Source organism: Osmia bicornis, chromosome 11, assembly GCF_907164935.1.
Source record: "Osmia bicornis bicornis chromosome 11, iOsmBic2.1, whole genome shotgun sequence".
NCBI lineage: Eukaryota > Metazoa > Arthropoda > Insecta > Hymenoptera > Megachilidae > Osmia > Osmia bicornis.
Genome location: NC_060226.1, coordinates 8,226,762 through 8,250,183, shown reverse-complemented (window position 1 = coordinate 8,250,183; position 23,422 = coordinate 8,226,762). Strand labels below are relative to the sequence as shown.

General features: G+C 42.7%; 1 protein-coding gene across 1 annotated transcript; it reads left to right on the top strand.

The window, feature by feature from the left end:
- The first annotated feature begins 7,644 nt into the window (after positions 1-7,644).
- On the top strand, positions 7,645-10,461 carry LOC114873908 (fork head domain-containing protein FD4). Its single transcript, XM_029182691.2, has one exon. It carries the CDS (start codon positions 7,873-7,875, stop codon positions 9,112-9,114), a length of 1,242 nt encoding a protein of 413 aa, XP_029038524.1. The 5' UTR covers positions 7,645-7,872; the 3' UTR covers positions 9,115-10,461.
- The last annotated feature ends 12,961 nt before the right edge of the window (positions 10,462-23,422 follow it).

Sequence of the window (23,422 nt, the reverse complement as noted above, 5' to 3'; positions counted from 1 at the left end):
TATTTTTATATAATCAGCATGAATGTAGCTATTTTATTATAAATCATATGAAGTTTCTAACAAATCACGTGTATTACGATTTAATACTGTGTCAGATTTTTAATTGGGATCTTTCATGTTTGACTCTAATTTTTTTCCTAATTACAATCTGCCAATTTTTAAATGAAAACGTCTATGGATATATTTTGTTATTGAAATGGTCGTATGACGCGTGGCCCCTTCTACGAAGGGGTAAGTCGATGGTTGAAACGAGCTCAGCAGGGAACAAATAGAACATGAGCATCCTAAGTGAATAATAAAGATCGCAGTAGGGTTAGATAGTAGCTAGGTCCTCTTAGTCGGGGGTGCAGTTTTGCGTTTAAGGTGCCCATATTGGCCCCCTTGCCTCCGGGGCTCGGTTCTTATTTATCCGACTAACCGTAGTCTCTGCCGGAGACCCTTCTCGCAAAAATGATTATTCGGCTATTATACGATGATTACCCAATGGTGTGCTACGTGGGTGTAACACGAGAAATAAGTGTGCAGTTTCATGCCGCACTAGCATCCGGTGACAGAACGAATAAACCCATCGAGTGTTACCACGTATTTAACGCCACGTCGAAACACATGTTCGTACATCTGTACCAGCCCTTATCACTATCCCCACGGGATGGTTTCGTAAATAATTGTAGGCTTCGCTTGAACACACACCAAATTTCATTATCCCATAACTACGACATGTTTTATTAAGGGGTTAGACCACCCTGGTCATGTCAAAAAATACTCCATACGTCTTTGAGAATTTATTTCTAAGCGATTGAAATATATTTTTTTAAATAAAATCCTGCCAAAATTATAACCAGTGTTGAAGAAGAAAAGAATTTTACGCGAGCACAGTGAACTTCCGTTACTCTTTTTCAAATCGAATCTCTCGCGGACGAACGTGGTTTATGGCATGCAAATTGGGTTCGACCTACTCTGCCGCCCTTTCTGCCAAACCTAAATCCTAATCCAATCCGCTTCTACGTAAAGTCTACCTGCCCTACACTTTTGTAGGAAACACCAACCTGAGAGCATAAGCACCTTAACCAGTAACCTTCATATGACAACTGTTTCCTTCAATTTCTTGCACCGCAACTTCATTTTCACAGCTGCTCCGAAATCATAACCTTCGCATCTGCTTGCATAGGAAGCAGATTATCGGATCATCTTTTAGATCTGTTTGCTGTAATTTTAATATCGTATCATTAAATTGTTTTTCTTTCAAAGAATACTGATAGTAGATACATTATTTTTACAAAAATAATTGGTGATTAGCTTTATCACTTGTATTTAATATTAAATACAAAAGTTTTGCACAAGTGTCAATGCCACGTGAAAAATAAAGGTCCCAATTTACTGTCATATAAAACCACCTCCACTAAAGTCGCGACATGAAATTCAATGTAACGACAAAGCGATTTTATTTACCGTCACGTGAACAATTTTTAATCACCAATATGTGTACTGTCTGTACGTTTAATCCCGTGTAAGCTGCGTGTTCTATTACAAAGAACACTATGCGTGGTTTCGTCTCACCCCACGATATGTCTGTTTACATGTACATATTTAACGTTACACGACGACTCGTACCGAGGACCCCTTTCAGTTTCCATTATGGTGGACGATTAACAAAACAGGGGATCACCTTTGTTGTCGACTTTGACCACGAGACCACCGCCGCTATTGAGCATAGAGGCCGCGGCACGCGACAGCTGTCCGATAATATCGATGTCCTTCGATCCTTGCGATATCGAGACGTCTGTATCCTTTGACGCTCCTTACAAACCCTCATTTGCTCCATGATTCGACATCTTTTCCCTTTATCTTTTTTATATTATACCGAGAAAGAAGTTGAACACACAGGCTGTGTTCATGAAAATAGAGATTATTGCGAAAAGGAGTGATTCGAAAGAATCATGACACTCTCGAGGTAAATACACGTTATTACTGCCACGAGAACACAATGGTCGTGGAACAATCTGAAACATAGACAAGGGTTGTGGACGGCTGTTGCAACAGCTCGAGTGTTTTCGTAGGTTCTCTAAATACCAAGACCACAGTGAAGCTTTATATAGTTGAACAGTGTCAATGGAGGCATCCTCTTACCTCCACGATAATATAAACAATTTCCTGAACCTTCTCCTCAATTTTCGTTTCGATCGTTTGACAATGATATCGCATCGTCAGGGCGTCCGTTAAAATAATGTAATTAGTCGATGATTACAAGTAAATAAATGGTAGATATCTGGGATGCAGTTTCCAATATTTCTGAAAATAGCAAATGGGAAGCATAGTATTTAATACCTAAGGTGGTATGATTTCGGCAGCCCTCAGCTATACGCATGGCACCCCATTTTCAACTTAACCAACCGCTTAAGCACCTCGCGCGACCGACAAAAGGGTTTCATCCCCGAAAGTCCCGAACGTACTGATAGATTACACAAATGCTCTTTGCGGGGACAACATAGGGGGGTAGTCGCGGGCATCAACGGGGATCCCATCGACCGCGGTTACCCTGAAATATTCATTCGAAACTTCGCTGACGTCAGCGACATTTGGACATTAACCGTAACGGTAGCATGGTCTTTGATCTTGTATTCCTGATCGAACGATCATTGTACAACCTACGAGAAGAATGCTTTTTTCAACTCCCTTTCAATGTCTTATCCCTCTGATACGATTGGACATTAATAACAGGAACAATTTTTAATTCAATCCTAACTCTTTACCATGACATGTTTCAATTATTACGTACACGGGACATTAATCACAAAATGATGATTCATTTTCTTTCTTCAAAATGACAACACAATTTACAAATTCTTAATTTCAGACAAAGAATTCAATCAATGCACATTTTACCTCAGAAAAAGATCAGGCCAAATTTGAGAGTCAGCCGAATACGTGTTGCAAATTAAGTATCAAACCCTGCTCCTTTTATAGCCACAAAGAGGAGAGGACAATGGACGAAGAAGAGAAGAAGGAGGCCAGTTCTCTTTCAAGCAACGACTCCACGCCCATCGTTTCACGCGACAATGGCCACTGTCCGGCGACAAAGGCTAAACAGCCAAAATATTGGCGAAAATCCTACTGTTCCCGTCCATGGTTCGCAAAGGATGCGAAGAAAGGGGAGAGGGGGGGATAGAAATGGTCGAGCTAAATATCTCGAAATTTAATCTATCCCCCTGTAATCCTGTTACAGGACCAAACGGTCACGTTTCAGCCGCAACGTGGACCGCCAGCAAGGAATCAAGAAGGTGGTGGTCCTCGAGGATCTCGAGGACTTCCGCTCCATTTCTGACGCGCCCACGCGGCAACCCGACAGCCTCTCGACAATACCGAATCTCGTTTCCATTGGTACGCTTTTTACTCGGCATATAAGCAACCACAATGAGAGGGGCGATAATTTGTTCGACACCTCGGTAGAAGGCTTTAGGTACCACCCGCGGTAAGAGTCTGTCATGCTTCGTTAAACACGAAGGACCGACGGTGTAAACAGTAAATCGCATCCCGCTGAGGGGCACTCGTTTCCGCTTTTCAACGATGCTATTCGTTATTCGGTCGTTACTCGGGCCAGCGCCTTTTTGAGGGCACTCGATGGCCAGGGAGTGTGCCCTGTGCCAGCCTGCCCCTCCTTGGAAACCAATAGAGGGGTCATCTTTCGTCAATTATATAGTAACTTGAGTTAACGTTAAATAAGAAATATAATAAAATATCAAGGCCGATATTTAATGCTGTTACACGAATGTAAGTTGAAGAGTGCCTGTAGAAATCTCAAGCCGGGAAACAAGGAAGCCCGACGGGACCGGCACTATAGAGTTTATAAATTATGAATATTTAAGCAGAGAGACGCTGGCACGGAAACGATATTTTCCTATCTCCTGGTGCAATAACGTCGCGCAACGTAAAAGGGATGCTTAGGAAACAGGATAGTACACGTCGCTAAAACGGCAGCATCCCTTTGAGAGGAGCGCGTCAAAGCTAATGGACCTTCTCTCTCTTCGACTCGCTTACTACTCCTTCTCTATCGTGTTTCTCTACGCTTTCTACCGGATTCTCTCCTCCTCCTCCTCCTCCAGCCACCGTATACCATCCCTTTTCGTACTCACCAGTTTCTGCCGTGTCTACGTGCCTCACAAAGGGGGGTTACAAGGGGCGAATCCCAGAAGCCCTGCTAATGTTTAGTACCAGTTGATTGCAAGCTCGTTAGAATATGCATAAAACATCATTGTTAAATGCTCTTTATGCTTTCTCTACCGGCAACCTAGGGAGAATTTAATGGATACATAGGTTACGTCTGTCTGCCTGTCTGTTAATGTGGTGTGCAGCCACAGAACTGTATCGTTTAACTCTGTTCTATGAGCTTCTGTGAAACACACACAAAGGGTAAAGTTAATTATCGTATTTCATCGTGTATATAGGTTGCCGACTAACTTTACAGAATAATAAATAATGAGACAATATTTCTTGAAATATATGAGGGTATCCTAGGAGTTATAAGTAACGTGGTACCTTTCGGTATGAGGGTGAAAAGTAAGATGGTTCTTCAGAAAGGATATGAATAAGATAAAAAATTGAAATATATTATTTCGTATCGAATGAAAAGACACTTAATCACAGTGTAATTACACGAAACATGATTCGATAACGTTCGATTAACATCGTTTAGTAGATTTCGGAAGTTTCGTTTCTGTTTCGCGTGAAGGCGAAATCTTGAAATTTGGTTTATCGGATCGTACGGTTCGCGAGCGTTTAGAGGGAGAGTTTGAAAACCGATTAGGAGTGTATTTGGAAGCATCAAAACTAACGGATACCTTGTGCAGTCCACTTGCAGTCCGAAACTCCGACCGTCCGGGCTTCGAAGTTGTTGGCCACCTCACCACGACATTTATTAACCCTTGCCATCGGAGTTATCCGAGTATCTGGATTACCCAGACTATCGGGAAAGCAGAGATTAACGCTACACGATTTGACTATAATTTACGATATGAATCTGAACGAATAGTTCAAGAATTATATTAAAAATAAGCAAATTTTGCACGTGCGAAGGAAGAAAAAATGGAATACATAGTCATTTTCCTTAAAAATGATGAAAAAGCTGTAAAAGTATCGATATGGATCAAAATAGATCCTATATTGCTGTTTGATGGTCGGCTGTACGAGGGTAAATAAGATGTCTTATCTTTTTCTTCAGCAAAGAATCGTTTTAACACGATCCAATTTTACGATTAAATAGACCTTCAGGAAGAAAAAGAACCTATTTATCCTGGATCGATGAATTAGTAACTCTATATTCAGTCCGATCAGATATGATTCCTAATCTCGAACAAGAAGCCTAAAGTGTCCGGTGTTTTTGCAGGACGAATTTTTCAGGCGAGGACCAGTTTTCTGAAGCCGTCATACAATCATAGAAACTATCACAAGGGAAGCCACACGGGACCAGGACACAATCCTGTCAAAATACAATAAAACACGAGCAAAGGAAGAATCGATGGTCGAGGTGTTCACTTAACCTTTGTCCTCTTCTGCGGATGACAAATAGAATTTCTCCAAATTTATAAGATTTGTTGTATTAATTTTGTACAGATGTTGAAAATAAACCTTCTTGTTTCTTTTTAATTTGTTAAATTAAACTCATGCATGATTCACCACATTATCATAAATATTTTGGATATTTTGATAAACATTGGCAGTCTACTCACTACCAATAAATGTTATAAGGTTGTGAGATCCAATGTTATGCGATTTGACAGGGAATGGTCTCTCGTTCGTGTGCAGGCTGTATGTATAATACATAGATACCAGGTCCATTGTGCGTCGTCGCTAAAATGCTCTTCTCGCGACCGAATAATGGCGATAATTGTGACGAAATGGAGTGTCATTGTGGGGAAAAAAGGTACTGTAACGATCGAGGATGGTGCTGCGAGTAAGTGGCAGATGCATAGCTTTCGGTTGACAGCTTCTCCGATTTCTTTCCTCGCGTATCGAGTCGAGTTGCTTTCTTCCATCACTCTCATCCCTTAAACGGCTACGTTTCATTGGTATCGTGATTTGAAGTAATTAAAGAGTTACCAATTTCCAAATTGTAAGTAAGATGAAAAATAGAACAAAGGCTAAGTGAACCTGTGTGTTCATTTAAAAAACGTCAAAGGGTTGAAGAATGATCGGAGCGAACGAAAACAGACGAAATGAGGTGCGATCGAGGGGATCGTTGCAATTACATTCGGCGAGGACACTGTTGTACTCGCGGCGATTGATACGAATCAACGCTGTATTTCCGTGGACGGATACGTAAAAGCGGAAGAACCGCGGGAAGGTAGGAGTAGGGAGGATAACTGGGAAGGAGAGGGGAGGTGGAGTTTCGTGGGGTGGCGGAGGGGCGCGAGGCTGTTATTTGCAATGAAACGCAACAATTGCAATCGGAGTCGATGCACGCCAACAGCGTTCGTAAACGCGCCATATTGCAGCTGGGTCGGCCAGCAAAAATAGTGTTTTTGTGCAAGCCGAAACGGCAGATATGAAACCAGCATGGCGGATGCTTACAAATAGTTGCAGGGCGTCGCCTCCATATAAATGCGACCGGTCGGTCCCGTTTTCTTTTGTTCGTCGATCCAGCACAGCGATGAAAAAGGACTCTGTGCAAAGAGGGAAGGATCGTCGAGAAATTCCTCCCCTTTCGAATTTACCCCACAGGATCGAGTTTTGATCGTTATTCAGGGCCATGGATGAAGGTCTGAGAGTCGGGGATCCTGGGTCAATTAACGGAACGCTTTCCTTTTCGCTTTGACGTTTGCCAATCATATTCTACCATTTGTCGAGGGTTAATTTTACGTTTTAGAAAGTCAATCGAAAACTCTTCAAGAAGATTTACAAGCGTCTTAAGTTAGAAGTGTTCCCACCACTGGAATCACAAAATAACAAGTGGGAAGTTATTGAAGACTAAAGGATGATATTATGAAAAACCAAAAAAGAAAATACCAGACCCGTTGCACTCTCATCGACAAAAAGGGCACAGCAAACTGAAACATTGCTCGTTCTTCAATGAAAGCAGTGAAGAAAAGCAACCCATTTCGTAGCTAACGGATTGACGACACTCAAGGAGGTCGCTATTAACAGAGAAGCCGAGAAAACTAGCGCTATTTGAAGAGCGAAGTCGCTGGAAAGACGCGAGGGGAGAAAGGTGGCATCGGTGGTTCTCTCACCGGTTACGGTTCTACTACGATCGGCTATGATATCGAGCTTTGTAGCTGGCCAAGATAAGAGGACAACGCGAACGGTAGCCCAGCACCATCACACAAGGCGATGTTACCTACCACAGCTGTCCCCACCATCGCCGCCACCTCCCTCGCTCAGGTAGATTACGGAATTCAGGATCAATATCCATCGTGGTAGGTGTGGCGGATGGCAGAGGGTTCCATCTTCGGCCGCCCTCTCGGTGCTTATTGGTCGGAGAATCGGTAGACGGGTTCCTGCTTTCCAGCCTGGAACCCGTACACCGTTCTGGATAAACGGGCGGAGCTTGGCCGTCTCTCCCCTAGGAGCTAGTGGGGAGAGGCCATGGGTGCTCCTGGCAGACGGCCGAATCGTAAATCATGACCAGTCGGTTGCTCGAAGCGTATCGTGACAAACAGGCCGAAAACCGTTGGAAAACATCGAGCCAGCCGATCGATCGTGTCACCGTCAGCCGATCTGTAATTTCGTTTAGTCGAGTCGAATCGTCTGCGCGGCCGATCAGTGCGCGACACCGGTTACTTTACCGATCATCCTCGATGATTAATCAAGGATCGTGAAGTTTTTTGTGAAACGTGCAAAAGACTGGAGGAAAAGTTGATTCCTGTGAAACAGATAACGATGTGCAGCAACGAGAGTCCACCGCCAGCGAAGGAACCGTTGGCCGTCGGGTTAGGTAATCCAATGGCCGGTTTCTTGCCTGGACTCGAACACTACCGCCTGCAATTGTACCATTATGCGATGGCGGAGAGGCTGAGGTTAGCTCAACAATTGCATCCTCAGCATCCAGGAGTCGGTCACCCACCTTCGAGTGCTCCGACCCATTTGGGCATGGGTCCTGGCTTTCCAGCACCCTTGCCACTTTATCCAGCAGCGGCTGCTGCGGCCGGTTACCCTAGCAGATTGGCTTTATCCATGGCTCTGTTGCATCCGCATCACCAACGGATACCCGAGGAGCCGAAACCGCAACACAGTTACATAGGTCTGATCGCCATGGCTATCCTGTCTTCCCCGGAAAAGAAGCTAGTCCTATCGGACATATATCAGCACATCCTCGAACATTATCCTTACTTTCGTACCCGTGGTCCCGGCTGGAGAAACTCCATCAGGCACAATTTGTCGCTGAACGACTGTTTCGTCAAATCCGGCAGAAGCGCGAACGGCAAGGGTCACTATTGGGCGATTCACCCAGCCAATCTGGAAGACTTTCGTCGCGGTGACTTCAGAAGACGCAAAGCTCAAAGAAAAGTGCGTAGACACATGGGTTTGGCGGTGGACGAGGAGCCGGACAGTCCAAGTCCACCACCCTTGCCAGCCACACCGCCTCCGCCTGCGACCCTTGGGTCACCGGTCGCCTCGCAACCGATACCAGGAATTTGGTCGCCTCATCATCATCATCCCCATCATCAACAACCGCACCAGCAGCAGCAACAACAGCAACAGCAAACGTTTCAGAGCCAAACGTTGCGGCAGTCTTCCTCGTTCCAGCCGTCGAGAAAGAGGCAGTTCGACGTGGCGTCTCTTTTAGCGCCGGATGATCAACACCAAATCGAATCCGACCTAAGGTCGGCTAAATTGAGAAGGTTCAGCTGTAGCGAGGACGAATTGCACGATCTCCAGGAAGCGGACCAGGACGAGGAAGACGTGGACGTGGACGTGGTGGCCGAAACGAACACCCTGCCGTCGCCTAATACACCTTCAGCTAGTCCCGACTCGAAGGTCGTGTCTCCCGGCGGACATTGGACCAATCAGGCCATACAAAACGCTAATAGTCAGCAGATATCCGGACTGCATCTTCAGAATCATCTGCAAGTGAGAAGTTACTACGTACCGGCCAGCTCGAACACAGGTCCCAGCGTCTAATGGATCGTGTCGGAGTGTCTTGGACTCGATGATCGTTTCCCGTCGGTCGATCGTTCGGCAATTACTGGAAGGCTGTTCGATACGCGACTGCTGGAAATTCGCGTAAGGACGAACCGCGTCTGCCACCGAAGCCGACGAAAGTGACGAGTTTCCAGCTTGGGGATCTCTTCAACGGGATATCTTTTGTGCCAAATTGAAAAAACTCTAAAGTTCCTTTGATTCGAACGTTAGTATAATTGCATCGTTGTACATACGGTCATTTTGCTGCTCGATTGAATTGATTTACTCTCGGAGGGAATCCCCTGCTCCTTCCTGTTCGCTCTCGTCGGTTCAGGGATGAAAAACTTTTCTAGTTCGATTCCGGTACATGAACTCGTGTAACAGATGTTAGACAACATGAAACAAAAATATATGTGTATTATATTAAATGAATGTATAAGGAAGATACGTGTAGCTGGAAGTTTGAGATTAGAATTCCACCGCGTGCTCGCTGTGTTAACCTTTTACGATAGGTAGAAATTTTAGAGAAAACGTGACTGTAAATCTGAGTCGAAATATGAATTCTAGTTTGATCTTTTAAGGTCTCATTTTCTCTGATCTTTATATTTTCTGTATAAGTAATACTGTTAATTAAAATTACTACTAATTGTTATAATTCTTTTTAACGTCTCTAAATCTTGCCAAATTTGCAACTTCCACTTCTAATTTCAAAGACCTACAAATATTTAATACTACTGTAATATTGTAAATATTATCTAGGGGTCGAAACTGAACTCGAACGATAGCCTTCGTCCAAAAATTTCAGTTTTGACCACTAGGTCCAAACTAGAATTTCAATTTCGACTTTGGAGAAGTTAATGAGAGTCCAAGTATCGATGCGGAGTCGATACTTATTATATCGTGCCAATCGTGGTTTTCTATCGTCAAAAATAATTCGTGTAAATAGAATGAGAAACCACGGGATGTAATTTCGTACATTCTTTTCTGTTCTCTCCCGTATGAGATTCGAATATGGGGCATTACATCAGACTGAAGTGAACCGATCTGTTCAAAGTGTAATATAGAATCGTTTGAAAGTTTTAACGATAGCTCGTGCTAATTATAACCCGTATCGTTTTCGTATAAACGTTTACGAAGATATAATCTGTGCAAACTTTCGCCCCCCCGCCCTTCTTGTATGTATGTATGTATATGTACGTGCCTACGTATATTTGAGATGTATCATGGTGAAGTAAATGAGACAAAATACACGATTTTTTAAAGATTACCTCACGCAAATGCAACAGATATTGTCGCAAAAAAAAAATAATATGAAAACTGTCCCTCTTGATTCTCAGCATCTCGATGGAATTGAAGCCGAATAAAGTTTCTGTTCCCATGAAAATGCTTATATTTATTCTTTCTCACATTCCTACCCTTAATTTTTTTTTTAAATTATTAGAAAATTATTAATTCTCAAACTGTAATTAAATCTCGAACATTGGACCATGAAAAGGGCCTCAATCTTAATTAAATTTTGTATTTCAGATTATTTCCATTTTCTAAATTTTACATATGACAAATTGTTGCTTCTTGCTGTTGAAAAGAATTAAATGTTGCTGTTATCTGTTCTATTTGTATGCTAAAATATTTTGGCATACGTTTCCCGTTCTTTTATCATACTTGAAGACTGTCAGGATTATTTGGAGTGACAAGTTGCGATTTAGTCACTGATTGAATGTACAATAAGCAAAATGAAGGATTGATTAGCAGTGACTTTGCAGAAATATGTAACAGAAATGCCAATCTAATAATATTTCTTCATGTTGTGTAGACAGGTTGCGTCCTAAGGTTTAAATAACAAATTCAAAAATGATAATTTATGAAATGTTATATGGAAAATTCTAATAAACAGCATGAATTTTTTTTAGTTACAACTATTATCATTGTTATAAAAAAGATTAGAGATTAATCTTTACAAAATTGATTAGAGATTATTGATTCAACGATAAGTAGATAATGTTACCAAGAGGAAATTGGACCAGTCTTCTGGATTCGACAATCTTTGCTGTCGACAATGCAAGATTTACCAGATCCTATCACAAAGCATCCTATTGTCTCCCGGTTCATCAAATGAAACCTTAAGCAGTCGCATTGCTACCGTCAACTTAATCCTCAATGGGATGCTATCAGAGACACGGGAAGCCTGATACTGGGAATGAAAGCAATTTGTTAAATATTGCTTTCGTCGATGTAAACGGTACAAACAGGGGCCAGAAATGATATTGCTTGCTTACAAAACGTTGGACACAATTCTACATTAATAACATAACTAAAACTGTTCCATTTCGATTTTCGATCAAACTTTTCATTTATATATCAGAGAATAAATCTTTGATATATTAAAATGCATTGAAAATAGTAGATGACGTAGTATTTGTTTAATTTCTTTTATAGGTTTACGTGAAATCGAGTGTTTTCGCACATTTGAATGATAATCTTGAAGAATTTTTCCCTCGTATCCGTTTCGAAGCAGTTTCGTACGATCAACATTCCCAGAAGGCTCGTCTGTGAATACAGATTTCGAAAGAGGGTGTTAGAAAAACAGCAAGGGTAGTTTGCTCGAGCTATGCAAACGCCGTTCTCGTTTGTTGTTCCAAACCCACTGAACGAACTATCCGTTCCGAGTTTTCGAATATTTAACAAATAACACCGTGGCACTGTTGTAAAGATCACGAACTAGAAGATGGATCGACATCCTTCGAGTAACATGATTTTCTTCTTCACGTCCTTTAGTCTTCCGTATTTCGTGTCATATTTGAGTTACAATTTTGGAGAAGAAAAAAAAAAATAAAATAAAAATTGTCGTAATCCAATAGACCCCACCTTACAGGTTAAATTCCTTGTCTACTAAAACTTTATCCTTTTACGAGCGGTGGTACAAGTTGGCCGGAAACGAAGCCTGTAGAAAACGCAATAAACAGGAAGAAGACCTGTCGGAACCGTCCTATTTTCACGTCGTTCAGAAGACAGGGAACGGGTCGAATTCGCGTTAGATCGTAGCTCGATAATAAATTTCCCTGGAAAATCCTTTCAACAAACGATTGATCCTGGAGCGATGGGTATCGTCGCCGGACGTATTTAGATCAGATTGCCGGATCGAACCGCGTCCACGTTGTTTGCTACAACGCGTCATGCATATACATGCACATAACCGATGATGCAGTCAGAGATGCAGAGAGTGTGCATGCGCGAAAGTGGCCAGGATGCAACGTCATGCACACCGGATACGTGTGTTGGATGAACGTACAACGACGACCCATACAGATGTCGATCGTAGACGCAGAGGGACAGGATAGTAGGAATCGGTCGGTGATCTTGTTACTCTGCAAATGGAGTTGCGGCTGCGCGGATTAGCGGCAAGTTCTCCTATAGAAATTTCAAAAGATCGATCCTTATTTATATTCGTCGAATCTTCGAGCTTTTAAGAATATTTATTTAAAGAGATTCACTGAAATTTATGAAATTCTGGAAATTACCAGGGTTAAATCGCAACTGCACTTGGACTTTCCTTCATTATAATGTATAAAATTAACATTACTGAATAAATCGATGTATTTCAATATTTAGGAACTAGCTCTTGAATATATCACATCACGATATTAACACATTTAATAGAGGTACATTCGTCCAAGCATTGTACATATTATGTATTATCTGCTTATCCGCTTTTATCACCTTTTAATCTAATTAATCAATATATCGACACATTTTAGACCAAGAAATTAAATCAAAGCGGCTCTTTGAAAAAATTTCAGTGCATAAAATTCATGTAAAAATTGCATCATATAATTTACTCAAAAAAAAAAGGAGAAGAAATTGTATGAAACGCATATCATTTAATTCAATTTTCCTTCCATTTTGTCATGTTATAAATAATTTACTCAAATTATAAATGAGAAAAGACTAATCTACTTTTGCAAATATCATAATTGGTCAGGAGGCGAATATTGTCCAAATTATTTCCTATAGAAACAGAGAAAAAAAATTCAAAAAGGAAGTCGTATCGAAACTTGGACAGCCTATAATAGATCAATGAAAGCTTTTATGCAACGGAAACGCGTAAGTAGGCAGATGAAGGTCTCGTATTGCTCTCGATTGAAGTGAGGCACGAGTGAGAACCATAGGATTCATTTGCCGATCCTCGAACGGGTCCTAAAAATACATCTCGCGGGACACTTTTGCATCGACAATGGCGGCTATAAATGGATTATTAGGCGTTCGTATTGCGTGCAACACCTGACGCGAGGCCTGGAAAGACCAGGTCAGACGCACTCGCCACCGGCATTCCAAAGTGCCTCTGTCCGCAACCTATGGGAGATCCTATTTTACGAGTCCTCTACTTTGCTCCATGGAATGGCTAATATTTTACCTGCGCCCTCCTCCGTGCCACAAAAGTGTTGACATAGAGCTGGCACATCAGAATCTGACCGGGAATCGCGTTCAACGATCGCAGAGAAATTTCCACCGGATGTGTCTTGATTTATATACCATCGATTTTCAGACGGTATTTTTCTCGTCATCGTTACGTTACGTTTGTAACGAAACAATGAACGTTTACACTGAATATGTCCACCGCCGAGTCACAATATTGTTAATTGGACGCGTTGAAGCGGGAAACGTAGCGTCGTGTGTGAACGCGTGGCACGGGTCGCTTTTGTCGCATTAACGCTCGAATTTCGCGCAATTATTTTTCCTCCAGAGTGATTCCGTTGCTTCGATACCTCCGAACAATCGATCCATCTCGGACCTCCGAGAGAATCGCACGGGGAGTCGAACCCTGCGGCGACGCCAGCTGCTTCACGAATATTTCTTCACGAAATACAAATACGCCAAACGTCGGCACAATGGGCCGAAAAACATTTCACATACCCGAATCGTCATCGTTTCGACTGTTGCAAAACCACTTTATTATCGCCCGTTCGTCTTGAAATAATCTCTTATTGCCGCCGGAAGTAACCCTCTTTCATCCAAGTTTTTAGCGCAAACGAGGATCTTGAGTGAATTGAAGAAGCGAAGTGGAATGAGAAAGTACTTTTAGGTACATTACGTTATTAAAATATGAATCATGATTTTGCATTTGATATTATCATCATGGTTCATTTTCAAAATTAGACTAATTGAACAGTTAATTTAGAAATAATAATGTACAAACACAAGATAGAGGGATGTTTCGTTTCATTTCGACGAATGAAATTAACTCGTTCATTTACACCGATGAAATGTCGAATTTCAATAAATCTGTGTATAGACGGGCGTGAAGCAATCGGGCTGTTACCAAATATTTTCCAGTGACATCCGCATTATGGAATGGCGCAGCGTTTTGCGAGAATTCGGCTATTTTCTGTCGACCGGGCTATCGAGGCTGTTATTTATTTGTACCTGGCGTCGATTGCTCGAATCGATCAATGGCCTCGTTCAATTCGAAACACGCGTTTGTCGACTACGCGACAATGCGACACTGCGTATCCTGCGTGTTACTTTTATCAGGATGCCACCAGACGATTTTCAAAACCAAACGAAATTTTACACATCTATATTGTAGATACTCTATTGTCCCTTTGAATAGCTTCGCTATTCACACGAATTTCCATTTCTACATACTTCAAACTGATAACACAATTTCAGGTGCGTCGACAAAAGTATCGAGCGACATTTTATATAATTAGTAACGAAAGATTTAAAGAAAATATTGCTGAAATCGAGAACCGTACGAAATAATGGTTCGAGTTTCCCTTGATGGACCACGGGGAGCACTCGTGAGGTATTCGAGGGCACTCGATTGGGCACCGCACTTAAGGGTGTAACCGAGCGCATGATGGAGAAGGTACCGGTTGCGGTGGCTCGCCCGTTCCATGTGTTCGCATGCTGAAGGACTCTCCTCACGGTCAGAAGAATCAAATCAGAAACAAATTCGACGCGGTAGGGCCTCGAAGATCCAACGGGGACGGTGGATTGTCTCGTGCGACGGTAATGACATTCGTCCATGCGTGAAGCTGCCTGGTTGGATTCAAAGTGGCCCGTAGAAATCGTCTCGAGAGGGCAACACGCCGCAGGCCGATTGTCCCTTGCAGCCCTCTATGCAGACTGAATTTCGAATTCCCGTAAACACCCCAGTGTATTAAGACGCCTACGTGTCCTCGCGTTCTCTGCCATTGGACATTCAAGAAACGGGTGGAGTGCGTGACGATACGTCATTGGGTACTTAGTGATTTTCCTGAATTTCCTTAGTGAAATACGAAATTAAATTAAAATTGCGACTCTCTTCATGGTCCGCCGTCTAAGAATCAAGGGGTTGAACTTAAATTCATTTTTCTTTGGACAAGTATCATCACCTCGAAGTAAATTGAATCAATTAAGTCCTTCCTCAAGATAAACACTCGAAAGGAGGAGATTAATCCTGCAAATGAACCAGAAGAAATCGGTTTCCCAATGAAAGTTCGTCATCGAGAAGAGCGATACGGTAGGAGGATAGAGGGACTGGGTCCTCTACTCGAGACGTTTCGAAAAACGAGCAAAAGACAAGAACGCCACTTGTACGATATATAGGTATATATGCAGAGGGTAGCGGCGTATATACGAGGGCTGCTGCTTTTGCCTGTGTTTGCCATGCGGCTGCCGGTAGCCATGCAATCGAGGTGTCTTCCACGATATTTCTTTACACACGCACGGCTTTCTTTGCCCCTCGAGCGTGTACTTTTCCACGCGCTCAGCGAGATACTTGTACGGTAAGATGAAGAGAGACGAAACGCGAACGTAACCGCGTGGCCAGCTAATGGACGCCACTCGAGACCACTTTGGCCGCGGCAAACATCGACGACGTTTCTTGAAAACCCATCCGCGACTCTTGCCTCTTTACCTTTTGCCTCTTTGCTTCCTGCCTCTTGCACCGAAAACGCTTTACCCGTCCCGTAACCCGGCTGTTTCGATCGAGCGTAAAAGCTTGATCCTTCAGACTGCTGCGACCATAGCCTCGAACGTACACGCGAACCGTCCACCATCGTACATTCTTTTTCTTTCGGTCATGAAACCAGCTGACCACGGGATCTCCGCGACCCTGATGATCGCCGAGGAATGTTGTTTTTCAAAGATACGAAGAGGAACGATGCAGCTTCTTAAATAATGCGATTATGTAACTTTGATGAGATGTAATAATCAGAATCTGTGTAAAAATTATTGATACATTTATAGATTTAATAGAAAATGAAATGATCGTCTCTGATCTTTGGGTAGTCGAGTGTGGGGTTGGTAACAGGAAGCAGGCTAGTTTTGCCAAGTTGCCCAATGAAACTCGATAGTCCGATTCTGAATCGAAGTGCCGATCGTGTCCCGAGGGAAAGTTGGCTTGCTGGTCCTCGGGGCAAAATTTTACCCTTCGCTCTCTCGGGACGGACCGTGTAACGAGCATTTAGCTCGCTAATACGCTCATTATAGCAGCCTTGCTACTTTCTGCCCTGAGCTATTCTTTGAACCTGCCTACTATGGAATTAATCTTTTTCAGATACACCAGTGGTTTCTCTTGTTTAGAGAGAAACATCAAAAATTATCACACCTTTTTTTGACGAGCAAAGTAATAAAAAAAATAACAATAAATAGTATAAAAAATTCAGTCTATGTTCGAAAGGTTGAAAATATTATTATCGGACCAAGTGTAAAGAGACGAATATCTCCTTGTTTAAATATCAAAATATTTGACCATAACCGTTCACGACATTCTAATGTTTATTAAACGAACGGGTAGAACAGTATACCGGAATTCAATTCAAAGCTGACCCATCGGAAAGTACACGGTATCCTTTAGTTGTCCGTACAACTCTATCCTTTCCAACGTGTTTCCACGAAACAATGGTGAAACCGGTGACAGGACCGCTTCGAAAACCTCCACCCATGCCAATGTCCTTACACACTGTCGGCGATTAGCATTGGGTCCACGTAGAGTCTCCCTAAACACTATACCCTATTTAGGCTAACTTGGTAATCGACGAGGGACTGCTAATCGCTATGGGGGGGCTACCGTTTCCTCGTGCACACCAGCCTGCGGGTAATTACAGGACCGTTGACGTTGAATAAGGTCATTAGATTTTTTTTTTTCCTCTCCTTTCTACCAGCTAAAGGATTCGTTTGACTGGCGTAAAGACGTTAATGTTAATTACCTACATAGACGTAATATTAATTACGATGGCACGAGGATAAGTCGCAAATGTCGCTTTGCCGAGAGACGCAAAGATACGGGCAGGTGTGACTCGTCGCTTCGTTAGAACATCAAGTGACATGACATTTAGCTGTTGGATTTAAAAAAGTCTGTTTCGCGTGTTCGTCGCCAGAGGAACGTCCCCGGCAACTTTCTCGTTAGTACTCGCTCACTTAACTATCCATTTCTATCTATTGCCTGTTTCGCAACGAAACTGGTAAACTTTGTCAGCATATTTGAGAGGTCATTTTGAAGAAGAAAATGTTGTACAAACAATAGGTCAATTGAGTACTATTGTCGAGACACAGGGACAAGAAAAAGAAGAAGGGGTGAACCAGTCATAACCGGTTCACCTGATTTTATTTGGACAATACTAAAAATTAGTATTTCAATATATTGCATATTTAAGTATGCAAAAGAAATATTGTTGTTTTTACAAAATAACACGATTGTTCAAGGAATCTGAAATGTCCCTGAATCATAGAGACAGATAGTATAAGGTCTAAGAGAGAAGTGTAAAGGACATCGCGTCGTGCCGCTAGTGTCATGCTCGTGTTCGCGTTTAGAAATTCCATTCACGTGCAAGATGGCGGCTGTAGTTTGCTCCCGACATGCACCGCCCCCGACTCTGTCTCCTGTTTCCTCTCTTTTCGTCCCCGTATCGTTCTTCTTCTTCTTCCCATCGGTCTCTACTCTTCGGTAGACGGGACGAGACAGGACGATTCCACGCCGACGCCGCATCGAACACCGCGTTGCTTATGTCGGTTAAACGTCCCAACAGTTTGCGACGACATGCCCATTACACCATGGGACGAGCGGAAAGTGTACCGTAGCTAGATGGTAGAGCCTTGGTGGGTCGCTTCGAGCCAGACCTATTTACCGGTCTTTGGAAAATAAACGCTCGCGGATACGCCCCTGAATACTAATTCCACCCTACGAGTCGTGGGGTCACGATTACTCGCTCCTCTTGATTTTCATCGCCCATCGCACTCTGCGGAAGTTCAAACAATTCAGACCTTTGTCGTTTTGGCAACGGAGACAATTATGTATGCAGGGGTGAATACAGAAGCCTTGCTTGGCGATGGTGAAACATAAGTTTCATATAATTTTACATAATCAATTTTTAAATAAAGATGCTTAAAAAAATGGTCAATGTAAGCATTGTTGTCATTTCGATCGAAAAATATAGATACACTGATCGACAAAGAGTGACGTCGGTAGCTCGCGAGTTTGATACATACATCATGGTTTGTTAGTTAAATAAACATCGAAAAGCCGTACCGCGTCCGACAACATCGGTACCATTGTTAAGAATCACTCTACCTTCTCGGCAACCAAGCATCACGAAACATCTTAACGTTCATTGATATCGTTTTGCGTTTGGCCGCGAACTTTTCACGTATGGTCAACAGAAAGTGCTCGATCGAAAAGATCGAGACGTTGAAAATGTTATCGCAAGAATGTAACCGTGAACAAATATTGACTATTCTTCCAAAGAGCCGGGTCTTGAGAAAAGGGGTACAGTTGAAAGAAGTTTTTACAGTTTGGAAACTTTTACAAGTGCACTCGTTCAATTTTCAGTCATTTTTTCTAAAAAATTATTGCCATCTATAACAAACAATTGAAGAAAGAATTCGTTATAAAGATAGGGAGGATAATTCGATTCTAACGGATACGAAGGTAATAAGAGAAGAATGAATACTGGCATGCGGCTAAGGTCGAAATTAAAAGAACGGATAATATTATAATTATGTGTCGTGAATAAAGGCTCGAGGTGGAAACCGATACGGACAACGTTCAATAACGTCGAATCATTGACACAACATTGTTTCGCTGTTATTTTTATTCGATGAAACACAAGCACCGGTGAATTTAAGGACAGGCAGAAGAATGTATTTCTAACCACGTATCTCCTTTTGTGAGCGTCTGAAAAGCAGGCTTATATCAGTGTCAGATCGGGGCCCGGTTACAATGGAACGAAAAAGAAAATTTCAGCTAATTCGTCGAGATGGAACCCACTCGACTGGGTAATTTTGCGCGATGAGTCGGAAGGTTTTACCCCGTTTCGAAACGGTACTTCATCCTCGTCCTTCTGCTTCTTCTACGAGCCGTTCGGTTGCTTGCCATGAACAAGTTCACAGAAATTCTATAAATGCTACTCGAAAGGATTTTCCCTGTTTCTAAAGCTAATTTTCCAACACCTCTTATTTACTATGTATACTCTAAAAGCTTCTTACTGAATTATCCCTAACACTAAATTGTCAAAATGAATCTTTACAAGATTATTATAAAATTTTCAAATAATTACCTTGAACTTCTAATTAGAAAAAGAAATTTTGTTTAACAAATTGAATCGCCTCAGCAATAATGAACATAAACGGCGCTGAGGGACTGAAAAGATCAGCTTTAAGAGTATCGAGCGACCAGGAGGGTTTTAATTAACAATTTTTAATTAATCCGATAATGAAGATATGCAAGTCCGCGAGAGATGGACCCTCTATACACGAAGTATCCTTTATGCATGAAGAATAATGCGTGTTCAATTATAATGGCCGGCCACCACTCTCAGAAATTTGCCATTCCGTTTCTTTTGTGGCGGCTGGTGGAACGGAAAAAAAAAATGAAAAAAGATTACATAGCGGCGAATGAACACGCGTCCAACCACCCACGCGTATTATCGGCTCTGCGCCGCATCGGACAGCGCCGCGAATTCGTCAAATGCAGCCATACGTCGTCGTGGTTTTAATCAACGCCACTGAAAATCCCCTCGGCGTCGAGTCTCATTTTTCTTTTTCTTTTTTTTTTCGTCCATCAAGACCTCTACTTTTCTCCTCTTTTTTTTTTATTTTTTAATTTCATTAGCAAACAGCAGTCGGATTACGCGGACTAGGTAGGCTCCCTCTTCGGGATTATCAAAGCTCGGAAAAACTAGCAGCAAATGCGAAACACGACTGAGGGATGCTGTTCTACTGGTTGAAATAGAAAAATGTTTCTTTTTTTAATACGTGATTTTTGCGGTGTAAATTTAATAACGGAGGCTGAAGAAAAGAGTTGCCGTTCATCCTGCAAGTAAGATTAAAAATATCTACGGGACTCATTTATTTCGCCCCTAATTAAAATGACGAAATTATGAAGAAAGAGGAAATCTCTTGTTAGAAATATTTCCTGTTTGCGAAAGAAGAAAATAAAATTATTTTACAAGCAACGCGGCTGGTATGTCCATCCTTGACGACATTCGAAGAAAGAAAAAAAGGATTGGACCGTTGTACAACGATTTCCCTGGGCTTTTTTTCGTTTCCCACTCTGCGTAGAGACGTAAATATGGCGAGCGAAGTTTCATCCCCTTTGTGTCCCGGGGGCAGCAGCCCCGCCCAGCCCTGGTATTCCACCCCTCGGCAAAAATAAAGGAACAAACGCCGCGGCACGCAATCGTCGAAACATTTTTGACGCTGCCACTCGCGCGAGGGGGGGTTTGGCGAAGAAGAGAGGAACGTTAAAGCAAAACGATTGAACGAAGACGGACGATGCCTAGGGAAAACGGAGAAAAAGAGATCAGCAAAGAGAAAGAGAGGGAAAAGAGACACGATGGGATCGGTAAAACGCTGGAGAAAGCCGATGTACAGTCTGTCTCACAAAAACGTACCAGTCAATCAAAGGAAGTTGCAAGAGGTACTATAGGGCTGCTATAAATCATTTATAATTGCAATCATGAATTGCAAACGATTTGAGAAGATTACGTCCTATATTAAAAGACAAGGGCATTTTCTTATGTTGCCACTGACTTTTGCAAATGCAGCTAAATACTTACAGTCATAAATTGGAAGAATTTACAAAAAGAGAATGGTATCGTAAATTTGAATAATTGTATTATAATATTTTATAATTTTATATCGTTTGATAAGAGAGGTAGGATGGATAAACTCTTGTGAGACAGACTGTAGGTGGAGTCGGAGGTAGAGGAGGTGGAGGTGGTGTTCGAACGAACGCAATTTGCATGATTTTGCATGTTTTAGCGCGTCCTGGCTGCGCCCATCGGGTTTCAGCTTTCTGCCTACGTTTTCTGCTTGCTTTTCTGGCTGCACCTAGGTACGATGGAAGGGGGTTGGCGTGAAGGGGTTGCGAACGGGGAAGGTTACAGGGACAGGCCACGTCGGCTGACTCGGATGAGACGGGAAATTATTTTTCTTGGTTTTTCTCGGTGAGGCTGGCCGTCGAAACGACGGAATATTAATCGAGCCTGAAGACAGGAAGGAAGGGGCCGTGTTGCCGTTTAAAGATCGTCCTCGGCTGAAAAATTACCGAGGAAAACTTGCCACCATTCTGCTTCCCTTTCTGAAAGGGTTAGCCTGCTATTGAAGAACAGAACTCGTTAGACGAGTCTTAAGCAATTTACCTTCTGCCAAAGATTAATGAGAAATATTTTTTTTTTTAATTTTCCTGAAGAATATTTAGCCAATTTTCAAACGATCGGATTCTAAGAAATTCAAGAAAAAGAAGAAGCTTATCGAAGAGACTAGGGTGATATTCACCACCGGTTACCACATTATCCCCCGGAATAGCAGCCGTCCGATTGTTGGGCCGATGGAAGAGAACGAGTTGAGCGTTCGTCGCATTAAAATCATAGATCGTTGAAATTCACCTTTTACCATTCACGTTGCACTCGGTGCGGCTGGTACCGTGGCGTGACAGCATTTGTAATACGGATTCGGGTTGACGACGAGTCGGAAAAAGGACGAGTCACCATGGTGCGGTGTAGCTGGTATCACTGGTCGCCACAGTCGGTAAGGCCGTTCCGGCTCTCTCACCGGCCAACAATAGGCCAATAGCGAGCCGATAATGAGCGACCATTGTCACGAAGCTGTACCCACACACGAGGATCGGTCCACGACCCCCGTGAGAGGTCGAGCGTCATTACAGGTAATCGCGCAAATCATGCGCCAACTCGTCCCTATGTGGTACGATCCAGAAAATCGGCCCGATATGTCCGCAACGAATCCTATCTTTCCTCCAGTATTACTTTAACCCTTTTGTTTTATCATTTTTAACCTTTACCCCCGTTGAGCCGAGCTAAACCTTGGTTAATTTAATGTAGCCAAGTATAGGCTTGCCTTCCATCCTCCAAATGCAAATTAGCTCCCGTTCCCTTCCCATCAGAAAATATCTTTTTCCAACTTATAAGTCCTAGAAGCTTGAGATAGCTAATCAAGCAAAATTCAGTGTTTCACACTAGTGGAAAACAATTTTAATCGCAAATGTACTGCAACTTATCTCGAATCTCGAGCATTTAGAGGATTGGCCTGGAAGGGTCAGACGAGAAGTTAGGAAATCAGCAAAGACGGATCAAAAGTTTCTTTTCCCTGTCACTTCACTAGTCGAAACGAGGTTTGTTTGGCGAGTTACCTCTTTCAGATCTTCCAGGGCGATTTGATTGTTCCGGGGAAGCCGATTACCGGAGACACTAATCTGGAAAGGGCGCCTCCGGCACAGGTCATTCTTTATTACGAAGCCAGGAGCTGGCGGATTGAAGGGACCACTGTCGAATTTGTATGGCAGGTACCGTTCACGTGACCTCTGAATACTTGTTCGCATTACAAACATCTTAGGCACTTATGGTGGATTCGACAGGTGCTCGGTCAGCTCGTTACTCCAGATTTACGTTAAACTTTCAACCCTTTGGCGACTGGTCGATGGATTATCTTAAAATCACCTACAACCGTCTAATTCTCGAAACATCCCAGGGGAGGGGGAATAAATTCGTCTTCTAACAGACTGTTACCGAGCAGCCATAGTGAATAGGGAAAGGCGATGAAGAAGATGGTTCAGCTTGCCGCTGTTGGTCTTCTCCGCTGATCCTTCTTTTTTTTTCTTCTCGGCTGCCGCGGTCAGAAACGAAGAATGACTTGCGTCTCGAATAGCGGCGAAATAGAGGTGTTCGAGATGAGAGGGCGGCGCGGTGCGTTTATTTATCCTGCCTGTTCCAAAGACTCGAATCCCGCGCCTCCTCCTACTTCTTGCTCCTTTTCCTCGCCCTTTCTCTTCATCCCCTCTAGGATACTCCACGGGTTTATCCTCTTCGAG

Coding starts and splice junctions, on each gene's coding strand:
- LOC114873908 (XM_029182691.2), top strand. CDS start 7,873: ATGTGCAGCAACGAGAGTCCACCGCCAGCGAAGGAACCGTTGGCCGTC.